General features: G+C 40.0%; 2 protein-coding genes across 3 annotated transcripts in view; both read left to right on the top strand.

Annotated features, from left to right (window-relative positions):
- Positions 1–593: 593 nt before the first annotated feature.
- The window catches only part of LOC112526747 (cullin-4-like), a 22,912-nt gene continuing 10,733 nt past the window's right edge, over positions 594–12,772 (top strand). The window contains exons 1-3 of the mRNA XM_025137157.1: positions 594–1,079; positions 4,619–4,734; positions 4,813–5,159. Coding sequence (XP_024992925.1) covers positions 731–1,079; positions 4,619–4,734; positions 4,813–5,159 — 812 coding nt within the window. The 5' untranslated portion in view covers positions 594–730. The remainder of the gene's footprint in view (positions 1,080–4,618; positions 4,735–4,812; positions 5,160–12,772) is intronic.
- LOC112526746 lies at positions 5,156–12,756 on the top strand. Of its 2 annotated transcripts, XM_025137155.1 has the most exons (2): positions 5,156–10,409; positions 10,553–10,680. In XM_025137155.1, the coding sequence occupies exons 1-2, from the start codon at positions 8,105–8,107 to the stop codon at positions 10,582–10,584; spliced, it is 2,337 nt and encodes a 778-aa protein (XP_024992923.1). In that variant the 5' UTR covers positions 5,156–8,104; the 3' UTR covers positions 10,585–10,680. The 2 variants fall into 2 exon arrangements, with proteins under 2 accessions (XP_024992923.1, XP_024992922.1); XM_025137154.1 differs by having other exon boundaries at positions 5,156–12,756.

Here is a 12,772-nt window from a genome sequence, read left to right as displayed (position 1 = left end):
TGTGGCTTAAAAGAAAATGCACTGGGAAGAGGAAACATCGTAGAGATGTTATTTACTGCATGAGTTATCAATACAGTGTCATAAAAGAAACGTAAAAAGATCAATATAAGCCATCAAGAAATTATCAAGAAATTGTAAAGATGAGAAACCGTAGACGTGAAAGTATGTGTGGGCCCTGTTAACCACACTTTTTATATACCATTCAGGTATTTTGGGAAGAATACGAAATTTTAGTACATTTTTTTTAAAGGATTATAACATAGAGCATATTTTGGTTATTTATAGCAATAATAAGCATAGAAACCCAAATTTCCATAATGAAAGATGTATGTATGTATGTATGTATGTATGTATGTATGTATGTATGTATGTATGTATGTATGTATGTATGTATGTATGTATGTATGTATGTATGNATGTATGTATGTATGTATGTATGTATGTATGTATGTATGTATGTATGTATGTATGTATGTATGTATGTATGTATGTATGTATGTATGTATGTATGTATATATATATATATATGTATGTATGTATGGGTGTGATGGATACATGATGATTTAGCCCTTTGAGAAAAATATAAGAATGTATGGTTCAAGTGTCTAATTTGTAACTCATCTCCCCCCTCTCCACCTTCTTCTACCTTCTCCTCCTTCTCGCCTCCATATATGGTTGCATCTCCATCGGTTTCTCTTGCAATACAATGAGGTTTTGATTTCAATTTCATATGTCGCAATCCAACACTACTACCTCCAACAACAACCGCAAGCGCTCATCTGCCACTTGTACATCTCCACCACCATCCACGACCACAACCGGCGGCGGAGGAGCTCACTTTTCGGGGATGAAGAAGGCCAAGTCACAGGCCGTCTCTTGCTCATTGGACAACAAAAACGGCTTCCAACATCACCAATTTGATAACAATTCCTCTGTCGACCCTTCATCCATGATCGAAGATCCCACTGAAAACGATGCTGGACGCGCCTCCTCTGCTGGTGGATTTACCGCCAATTTGTCCCGTAAAAAAGCAACACCGCCTCAACCTGCTAAGAAGCTCGTAATCAAGCTACTTAAAGGTCATCGATTTTATCTCTTACCTAACTCCCTCCCAGACTTCGATTTCTGATATTTATTCGAAATTTCTATGTCTAATTTATAGGGAATCTTCAATTTGTTTCATATTTCGTGTTTTTGTCCACTCTGAGATATGGGGTTTTGGATATATGGATTGATTTATGTATTGCCTATCACATACTATTTGGGTTTAAGCTGAAATTGAGTTACTAATTGTAGGAGTTCTTCAATTTGTAGGTTTCAATTCCTTATCATTTCCAGAATATTTCCGTTGTCTAAATTAGGTTTTAAGATGCTGCTTTGTATCTATGTCACCGACATCATCTTAATATAATCAAAATTTCCTCCCTTCTAAGTTATGCTCCTAGGGTATTACAATTACACCTTGCATTGTGAACAGAAAGAGATACTAAAGGCACTAAAAAATGGTACATGAACAATACCCAACATCAGAATGTCTATGGGGAAAATCTTATCTTGTAGATGAAAAGGTTCAGGATAAAGTGATCTATTTTGCACTCTTGAAGTTACTGCCTAAAACCCTAAAATGGTGTTAACTATTATACGCAAGATGTAGGAGCTTTTTTCATTGAAAGCATATGTAATTTACTTGAGTGTTTTGTTTGATTAAAGGTTGGTACTTGGGAAACTAAGAGAACATGACACTAAACAAAATGTTAAGTTCTGGAAGTAATATTCATTAATTACCTTTTAAAATGCACCTATGTATCTCTATTTATCTATTTCTTATGATTGTGTATTGTTGTTCTGATTCGTGGAGGGCAAGACATTTCAAAGTTTCACAAATCTTTTCTTCACAATGATCTTCCTAATATGTTTCTCGCACTTTCTTTTCAAAGATGAACTTTCACTATTTATACCTGTGAATTTTTGATTTTACACAGCTCAAGGGCATGGAACACAACTCCTTACTTTCTTTATTTGTTTGTCTGTTAGCAGAACCTACCAATTTCATTCCAAGAATGCCATGGTGTCCTGTGTCCCTAATATAATGAACATGTGAAAATAAATCTCTCTTCGGAGATGGCTGCTTTAGGAAACAAATAAATCCTCCATTTCTCTATAAAGTCTCACCTGTGCTTTTTCGGATTTGGTGGTAGGGCCATAAATTTACCTTTGATGATAGACTTGGAAAGAAAGCATCATCCCTGTTTCATCATGCTAGAGGTGGAATGTATTTGTTTATGGCCTTCCTGGTGATCATTGAAGTGTCTCCAGTGATAATGGAGTATGAATCTGTGATAAACCAAAGTAAGAAAACATCAGGGATGGTCCTTGGTCGAGGGGTTGAATTGTACTTTCGAATGCTATAGTGGACCCAACAACTTCCATGTTATTTCACTACTCCCGAAAAGTCCAAAATGAAAAAAGAACCTTTGTTGTGGATTGTTCTTCAACCTACAACTCCTTTGTAGATGTGATCTATAACATGGTTAGATTGATTATTGGAATCAATAGGATGAGGATTTACAACATTCTAGAAACTTTGTGAACAAGATGTTGCTCGTTTGGCATATCAAACAAACTACAGTAATGTTCTGTCATCAAATTAATTTTCTACCCTACATACTAAGAGACCACCTAACCCCTTACGATTTATGCATATCTTTTTGCTTCCTAACAACAATACTTAAAACAATGGTGTGTAGAAATTTTGGGATAGCTTGAAAATATGATATGATCAAAGAATGAAATTTGGGTGTAGAATTAAACCCTACAATTTCAGTTTGGAAGAGAGAAATATCTGGAAAGTAAAAAAAATCAATTTATGTTATACAAATTGCTATGTGGGTTAAGTATCTCATGATGAATATAAAAATGAGTCAATGGGTAAAGTTCTGTGGGCTTCAAAATATATCCGAGGTGTACTTGAATTTACTTTGTAATTTATTAATGTCACCCATCTGATCCGAGATTTGTTTTTCTCAATTATATGTGCGTACATCGCATAGTTAAATATTTTTTTTCTTAAGATAAAGCTGACTTCGATACTATGGACATTAGGCAAATAACTATAGATGCTTGTTTTTTTAATCCATGTGTCTTGTCTCCCCACCATCAAATGAAAAAATTCGGTAATGTAAGTTTGGTTGGGGAAAAACATGGCACCTCTCACATTACCCATGAAAGGGCTCCCTATATATTTTTACACAACAAATTTCCAGAAAGTGTTAAACAGATAGGAGCTATGCGGTGGTGTGACCTGCCAATTCTTAACCACCTAAGCTAGCATCAAGCATTTATTTTAATACATAGAATATAATTACTCTTAGATTACGTTGACATGTGAGAGTTATAATTTCGATGTAAGATGATTTTGATACAATTACTTTTCTCTCGGATTAGGGCAATAATTGCAAAGTCACCCAATTTGCATTTAGATTATAACTTTGTCCATTGTTTTAAATTTGCCTGAAAGTGACTTACAAAAGGGATATTTTGAAATAGGCAAAATTGATATTCTTTTAGTAGTAATATTTTGAAGCAGCATAATTTGTTATCCAATTAATCAGGTAAATCTGTTAATCACCGTCTAGCCTGGCTAATCCCACTTAATTTAGCGATTAGTTGCTCATTGAAGCTGTGGGGGGTGGGGGTGGGTGCTTAACGCCTAGGCTGCCGACTAGAAGCTAGTTGGTGGGGACTTATAATACATTGTAATATATGGGTCCAAGTCCAAAGCCAAATCAATAAAGGCAACAATTTTCTTTTGTACTGATACATTATATAATTGAAAATCATAAGGGAGCTATTGCAGTATATGTAAATTAAACACACACTTAAAATTTAAGCCTTGTCCTTTCTTTTACTTTGGCTTAGTGCGCCATGCCACTGTCACTGTCACCATCCCTTGCCTCTCTGCTGTCTCCATCTCTTAGCCTTGCATCCTTTCAGTACTTACATGCGTAGGACTTAAGTTTTACTCTAAATTTTTAGCCTTAATGTTTAAAATTTTAATTTATGAATTTCGTGTTTACGTTCTTTTAAGATAAGATCAAAATGCCTGCCTCACATCCCCCCACAGCTACAGCTATGCCTTGCTGCAACCTTGAAGAAACTGCTTGTCTGAGGCATCCAATACGGGGATTCAGCAAGGGTAGAAGCACCCTCTTTTAGTTGAGGTAGTCTTGGTGGAAAACCAAGATGACTGTAGCATTTAGCAGTTGAGATACAGCTTTCTATGTTCATAGTGTAATATGTAGACTATTTAATGAGCATGGTTATATTTCTGAGGATACATTTGTCTGATTGTCTCAATGCATTTAGTTGTAGCCAAACTCCTATTATGATGTGTGATAATCTCTCATTCTTATGCTACTTCCTCTCCATAAGCATTCGCTATAGATATGATCAGTGCTTGATTAACATGTTTTATCTCGTTGTTTCGACCATTTAAGCTGAGCATGATGCTGAAACAAATTTCTAATGTTTTTTTTTTCATGTGACTACTTAAATTGTTTATGGTATATGACACATTGTTAAAAATGTTCCTTTGTCTTCCTTGTATTTTCTCTTAAAGCCAAGCCGACCTTGCCGACAAACTTTGAGGAGAATACATGGGCCATCTTGAAGTCAGCGATTAGCGCTATATTCTTGAAGCAGCCAGATCCTTGTGATTTAGAGAAGCTTTATCAAGTGAGTCATGCTACATGATTTTTTAGTACTATGAAGTATCCATTTGCCATCCATTGACTAAACTCTGCTTGTTAATAGGCCGTCAATGATCTTTGCCTCCACAAGATGGGGGGAAGTCTTTACCAACGGATTGAGAGGGAGTGTGAAGCTCACATATCTGCTGCTTTACAATCATTAGTTGGCCAAAGTGAAGATCTTGTGGTTTTCTTATCGCTTGTGCAGAAAACCTGGCAAGATTTTTGTGACCAAATGTTGATGATCCGTGGTATAGCATTGTATCTTGACCGTACATATGTGAAACAAACTCCAACTGTGCGATCGTTATGGGACATGGGTCTTCAACTTTTCCGGAAGCATTTATCACTAGCTTCAGAAGTTGAGCACAAAACCGTATTCGGCCTTCTGAAAATGATAGAGAGTGAGAGGTAAACTACCAGATCTTTTGACTGAATATCCTTACTTGTGGAGTACTAAATAACTGCATAATTATAAAATTTAACATGATAAGAGATACATAGTAAATTGTGCCTTTAGGATCTTGTTGCAAATGCTGTTACACCTTTGCATTATTTTATGGCATTAAGAATCTGAGAGGCATCCTGACACTTCTGTTCTTGCGTGACTTATTGTTGGTCATCCAAGTTGATGAGGTCATATATATGTTTATGGGGTTTGACATGCTAAACACAACTTCAGCTTGCCGAAGCTAATGGTAGTTCATAACATACATGGTAGTCAATGCAAGTGTAATCTGAAAACAACAGTTTTGGGCGCTGCTGGTCATAAGCTGCAACTCTCTGTGGGTACCATGTTATTACTCATTAGTTGAGTGTTTTTTGCAGTTCTGTCTGCCACACCACATATGAGCAGGGTTTTTAAGGAAGTGTCCAAGCCTGATATAGGATTAACATTGATTGATTGGTTAAGGGATTTGCCTTTAAAGTTAGGCAATCTCATATGTGTAGGTAATTATCAATGATCCAATATCTTGAGGAATAAGGCTTGTACTATGTGCACTTCGTCCCTAAAGTCCAGTTTGCATCATAATGCTGTTTGTTATTCATCTTTACCCTTTATTGCCTTCTCATGTCACCTGCCTCATTGTTGGTCACACATCACCCTTGGGAGACAAGCACTTACTTAGCTAGCTCAAATAAGAGGCGTTAGGAGACGTATAAAAGTTCTGCAAGAGGAGATTTTCAAGTCATTGCTATCGTTGTTAATGTTATCCCTCCTTCCCAATATGAGGGTCTTTCCTTTTTGAGATGGCTCATATATGTCCTCTTTTCAGATTAGGATTAGAATACACTCCCTAGTAATTCATTTGGCGGTGAAATTTGACGAAGAAAATGGCTGGTGTAAGTGGAGAATCTTGAAAGTTTAACCCACTGTTTGATAATAGAGGCAAAATAGGTAAAGTAGCTGATGATTTTTTTTACCAGTTACAGTGACGGAAAAAGTTGTTTTTCAGAATTATCTTTGTAGACTCCACCTTTTGTACCAACATGATCACTCTGTTACACTGCTATTTAATTGACTGACAGACTTAGTCAGTAGGGTTAGCTGTGTTTGACCTAAGTACAAAGGTTCCAAGTGAAACATGTGAAAGTAAGATCATCGTCTTTCATCTTCTTTTGAAACCCTTACTACCACCTTTGGACCACAAAAGATTACTACCACCAATTTGGGAGAACCAGCCTATTTGGTGTTCCTCTAATAATGTTCAATAGATATTTAAGATATATTTTTATTTGTTTGCTAATGTAGACATATAAGAATGAGTAATTTGCTCACTCTCCATCAAACTATATAAACATGACTCGGCTAACTTTCACATTGTCTTGTACATTCACATCATTCTTTGATATGATTAATTGGATCAAACCCTTTTCTGTGTATCAGAATTGCCCATAAGCTCTGTCCAATTCAAATCTTTCTCAAACTTTTGTTCTTCTTCCTCATAAACCTTGGGAACAGGGGGGCGGGTTCTATTGTGCTTATTTCTCTAGAAGTTTTTTGACTATAGTCTAATTTGATCACCATTGATAATTTAATCATCTTTTGCCACCATCGTGTTTATAGTTCTACTACCACTAACTCATATACTGTTGAGATGTAATGTTTGATTAATAATTTGGATTCACTTATGATTTGGGTCAATTGCCACGAGTGCAAGCCAAGACCCTCCGATTTTAGCAAGGAATAACTCTCTGTTGTTGACTCATCAGAAAAAGGTTATTTTTTAGGATGACCTGCAAATAATACCATGGTATTAAAAAAGTTATGGATGGTGGTGATAAAGATGTCAGTGTAGAAGATGAAAGGTTGGATGGAAAATGTTTTTATTTATTGTTCTATTCAGAACCGTCATGCTTATGTGAGATATAACCTAGTCCCTATTGCTCACTCTGTTAGTCAATAGCGACTTTATCTCTTAGCTGGCAGGGTGACTGCATTGATATGATCGTGGTAAGTCTACTTATATCATTGATCAATTAATCCAGCTAAAAACCCTTGAAAGTTCAGTGAATCCTTTGCCTTTAGTAGAAGGAAGTATCTAGAAAATAGTTTATGGGTTCAATATATTTTGCTTGGTCATATCATTTTGTTAATTTATTGTGTCAGGTCAAATGAGAGCACATAACTTTCAACCAAGGATTGTTATTAGGGAATTATCTCAATATTGCTTATGATAACTGAAATGTGATTGTGTTTGGAAAGGGTTTTTACTCTCATTATTGTATTTGAATCCAAGATTAGTTAGGTGATTAGTATCTTTGAAATACTTAGGGAGGTATTAACTGCCAGATGTATTATCAATGTCATTAGATGCTCTAATCACCAAGTATACCCAACATACATACATTTAAAGTATATGGGCTATCCTAATTTGTAGGATCTCATGTGATGAGTGGTGTTTCTGGAAGTGAATCACCAGAAACAATCCTCTCATCCAGTGGGCCCTGCCTTGGGTGTGGTTATAGGTCTCCCAGATGCTATTGATTGGTATTTTGCAGATGCTGTTTGATACGAATGAGAATAATCTTAGTCTTGGCCCAACTAGTGTGTTTAAGCCCAATGTGTGGAAAGTGTATTCCAGGAGGCCCAAGGCCCATTAAGGAGTTTGTTTCGTTTATCGGTTTTAAATAAGCAGTGCCTTCCTCCATGAGGGGCATGCAGAAAAAAATAACCGTTTTCATTTCTTAGGCTCTAAGTTGTTAGAGAAGGGAGTCTCCCCTGGAATCCTTTGAGAACAGTAAGTAGCCTTATTCCTTTTCCCTGTATTTTCCTTTTCCTTGAATACAATCAATTAGCCAGTTTCCCCTAATCCGTTGATTTCGTATCATTGGTCCGACCTGTCGGATTTCCAATGGAGACACGTTTTCAAACCCGAATGGAGAACCATGAGAGCCAGATTCATCAGTTACAGACAGATGTTCAGGAAATAAAAAATTCGTTGAAGGCAATGGAGATAGATCAGGACGAAGAGAAGGAATTCCGAGCTTACATGATGGTGTGGGTGAAGAACCAATCAGGCAAGAATCCAGAAGGAGGGAATTCGTCGGGATCTGGGCAAACTCCTCCTCCCTTCACACCTCCCTTCAATGTTAGTTCCGAGACCGATCGAGCTAATCCGGTTCAATATTGCGCGGCTAAGAAGGTGAAGCTACCAGAATTTGGAGGATACGATCCTCGTGGATGGATATCGAAGGCTGAATTATACTTCGAGATCCATGGGACTGCTCCCGAATTACGTATCCGGTTGGCTCAATTGAGTATGACGGGGGTAGCTCAACATTGGTTCACGGTGGTGAGGAACATTCACGATAAYCTAAGTTGGGAACAATTTACGCGCGAATTGCTGCAACGATTTGGAGGTCTCGAAATACAAAATCCGTATGAACAGTTAGCAACCATTAAACAGGTTGATTCAGTGCATGATTTCATTGACGATTTTGAATATTTGCTATCTCTGATTCCTAGTCTACCTGAATCGCAAGCTCTGGGTTACTTTTTAGCAGGATTGCGTCCTGAAATTAAGCAATGGGTGAGGCTCCAGCGTCCTCAAACTCGGCTTGATGCGATGTACATAGCGAGGGAAGTGGAGCAAATGCTAAATCCTTCAGACCTTACACGACTTAATTTGAGATATCGATACCAGACTCAGCGTCCCGATTCGACTTCTGTTGGTCCATCAATAGGCCCAATGGGCTCAAACATATCGAAGGCCCAATCTGGTATTCCTAATTTTGAACGACGTACGTTCAATAGAGGAGATTCGATGGCTAGGGCATCATCAATTGCATCGGTGGTCAGCCCTCAGCGCACGGAGGCTGTTCAACCATCGGGTAATCGAAATCGTGGGGTCAGAACGTTGTCACGGACAGAATGGGAGGATCGTCGCCGCAAGGGGTTGTGCTTCAAATGTGGACAACAATTCGGTCCTAGTCACAAATGCCGGGAAGTTAACCTTCGGGTGTTACTTTTAGCTGATGATGAGGAAAACGAGAAGAATGGAGAACACAATCAGTTGAATTCACCAGAGGAGGTTGTTAACGAAGGAGAATTCGAAACGGGGGAATGCTCGATTATGGAGTTTTGGGGTGCAAGTGTTGTGGTGAAACCCAAATTACAAACGGTTAAGATCGAAGGATTTTTACGTGGAATTCCGATAGTCATACTAGTCGACAGTGGGGCAACCCACAATTTTATCTCCAGAAAACTTACAGACGCTCTAGATTTAGCGGTACAGAAGTTTACGGGGCTGCGAGTTAAACTTGGCGATGAACACAAGGTTTTGGTGACTCAACGGTGTGAAGGTCTTCCAATTGTKCTGGGGMATTGCGAGTTCGAGGTCRACGCCSTGTTGTTCGAAATGGGTGACCTAGATATGGTGTTAGGGATYGATTGGCTACAAACCTTGGGAGATGTCGTCCATAATTGGGAGGCTCACACGATGCKGTTCATGTATAAGGGTAAAGAGGTCTGTTTATCAGGTACATCGTTGCATTCTCGAGCWCGGGCTTCGTTACACAGCTGGTTAACGGAAGCTCATCCCTCATTGTGCTTAACTGAAGGASAGCAGYTGGYAGAMATGGAGCCAACCTTGTTGTCACAACAGTCACAAGAACTGTTGAAATTTTTTGATAAGTTTGCTCCGGTGTTTGAGGAACTGTCGGGGTTACCACCGGTTCGGTCTCGAGATCACGCTATCAATCTCGTTCCAAATCACGGGCCTGTATGTGTTCGGCCGTATCGATATCCGCATGCTCATAAGGCCGAAATTGAATGCCAGGTTCAGGAGATGCTGACTTTGGGGGTTATTCGACCAAGCAACAGTTCGTTTTCCAGCCCTGTAATCTTGGTACGGAAGAAGGACCAGACTTGGCGTATGTGTGTCGATTACCGAGCTTTGAACAAAGCCACTATTTCGGATAAACATCCGATTCCAATAGTAGATGAATTAATCGACGAGCTCCGAGGTACCAAGTTTTTCTCCAAACTGGATCTCAAWTCCGGTTACAATCAGATTCGGATGCGGCCCGATAGTGTGGAGAAAACAGCGTTTCAGACGCATGATGGCCATTAYGAGTACCTCGTAATGCCTTTCGGGCTCACTAACGCCCCCGCAACCTTTCAAGCAATTATGAACGACATTTTCCGACCTCATCTACGTAAGTGTATCGTCGTGTTYTTTGACRATATCTTAGTRTATAGCCCATCATGGGAACAACACTTGTTAGACTTGGCTTTGACRTTGACAACGTTGGTTTCYCMCCGCTTTGTGGTYAATCWAAAGAAGTGCTCGTTTGGACAGAAATCAGTCGAATATTTGGGACACATCATTGATGGAGACGGTGTGTCAATGGATCCCAAAAAGGTGCAAGCGGTGAGAGATTGGCCGGTTCCTAAACAAGTAAAAGGCGTACGCGGATTTTTGGGGTTAACGGGTTACTATCGGAAATTCGTTCGCAATTATGGCGCTATTGCCAAACCTCTTACGGAGTTGACAAAGCGGSACAATTTTCATTGGGATGAACATACTCAACGGTCGTTTGACAGCCTAAAACACGCCGTCACTTCAGCCCCTGTCCTCGCGCTTCCTGACTTCTCGGTTCCTTTTGTGGTGGAATGTGACGCCTCCGGGTGTGGAATCGGGGCTGTTTTGATGCAACACCGCCGCCCAATTGCTTTTTTTAGCAAGGCTTTAACAGATCGAAATCTGTCAAAATCCGCGTACGAACGCGAAATCATGGCGCTAGCTTTGGCGGTTCAACATTGGAGGARCTATCTTTTGGGCACAACTTTTACGGTCTATACCGATCATAAAAGTTTGAAACATCTCTTACAGCAACGTATTACTACTCCGGATCAACAAAATTGGGTTGCCAAATTACTTGGGTATCACTTTGATATCTGTTATAAGGCGGGACGAGAGAACCGGGCAGCTGATGCTCTGTCCAGGCGGGATGATTACGGCGAATTGTTGACTTCCATAGTGACCAGTGTGGGTCCAAGGAGCACAACTGTTGGAGGAAGCAAAATCTGACCCGGACCTTCATAAATTGATACATTCATGCCAACGGCAACCGGGAGCAATTCCCGGTTACGAAGTGCGTTCGGGAATTCTCTATTATAAAGGTCGTTTGGTTATCCCTCGGAATTCCAAGTGGATTCCGGAATTATTAGCGGAATTTCACAAATCTGCCACCGGCGGTCACTCCGGGTATTATCACTTATCGTCGACTAGCTGCCAATTTATATTGGCCCGGTATGAGCTCGGCAGTCCAATGTTTTGTTCAAGCGTGTGACATTTGTCAACGTTGTAAAACCAGCTCCCTTACTCCAGCGGGTCTATTACAACCGTTAGCCATTCCGGAGGCGATTTGGGAACATTTGTCCATGGATTTTATCTTGGGATTGCCTAAGTCAAAGGGATTTGATGCTCTGTTAGTTGTGGTGGACAGGCTTTCAAAATACAGGCACTTCGTTTTGTTAAAACACCCTTATACCGTGCGACATGTAGCGGACATTTTTGTCAAAGAAATTGTTCGCTTACACGGTATTCCAAAGTCAATTGTTAGTGATCGTGATCCCATCTTTATGAGTCATTTTTGGCAGGAACTATTCCGTTTGCAAGATACTCGTTTGCACATGAGTTCTTCTTACCATCCGGAGTCCGATGGGCAAACCGAGGTGGTTAACCGCTGTTTGGAGTCGTATTTACGATGCTTTGCGGTGGATCAACCACGCTCGTGGTCATTATGGATACCGTGGGCAGAATTTTGGTACAACACGACATTTCATGATTCTACGGGGGTCTCACCTTTCGAGGTTGTTTACGGTCGTAAACCGCCTAACGTATGCCAGTTTATTCCGGGTGAGGTACGTGTCGAGGATGTCCTGTTAGATTTGAAGGATCGTGATGAGGCCTTAAAGCAATTAAGGGCTCATTTGTTACGCGCTCAATCATGGATGAAAGCCCAGGCTGATAAGAAACGCCGTGAGGTGGAGTTCCAGGTTGGGGAGTTGGTTTATGTGAAGCTTCGTCCTTATCGCCAATTATCGGTRGYAAGCCGTATCAATCAGAAATTGTCGGCGAGATTTTTTGGGCCATTTGAAATTGTGGAACGTATTGGCCCAGTVGCCTATCGGTTGAAATTACCAGCATCATCCAAGGTGCACCCGGTTTTCCACGTCTCTCTGTTGAAGAAGGCTGTCCCAGGGGTCCTCGGTAACGTCTCATTACCGGTTGAATTGGAGTTGGACGCAGTCGATCAGTGTTTTCCAGAATCTGTTCGTGCGACCCGAACCATGGTTCGGGATGGAGAAGTCGTCCAGCAGTGGCTTATCAAGTGGCAACACCGTCCAGATGAAGAAGCGACATGGGAAGATGTTTTGGTGATTCAGCAGCAGTTTCCGGATGTTGGTCTTGAGGACAAGACCGTTGTTGAAGGGGTGACCAATGATACGAATGAGAATAATCTTAGTCTTGGCCCAACTAGTGTGTTTAAGCCCAATGTGTGGAAAGTGTATT

This window comes from Cynara cardunculus (assembly GCF_001531365.2).
Source record: "Cynara cardunculus var. scolymus isolate 2C chromosome LG 14, CcrdV1, whole genome shotgun sequence".
NCBI classification, from domain to species: Eukaryota; Viridiplantae; Streptophyta; class Magnoliopsida; order Asterales; family Asteraceae; genus Cynara; species Cynara cardunculus.
The sequence above is the reverse complement of the archived record's forward strand: the minus strand, read 5'-3'. Positions and strand labels throughout refer to the sequence as shown.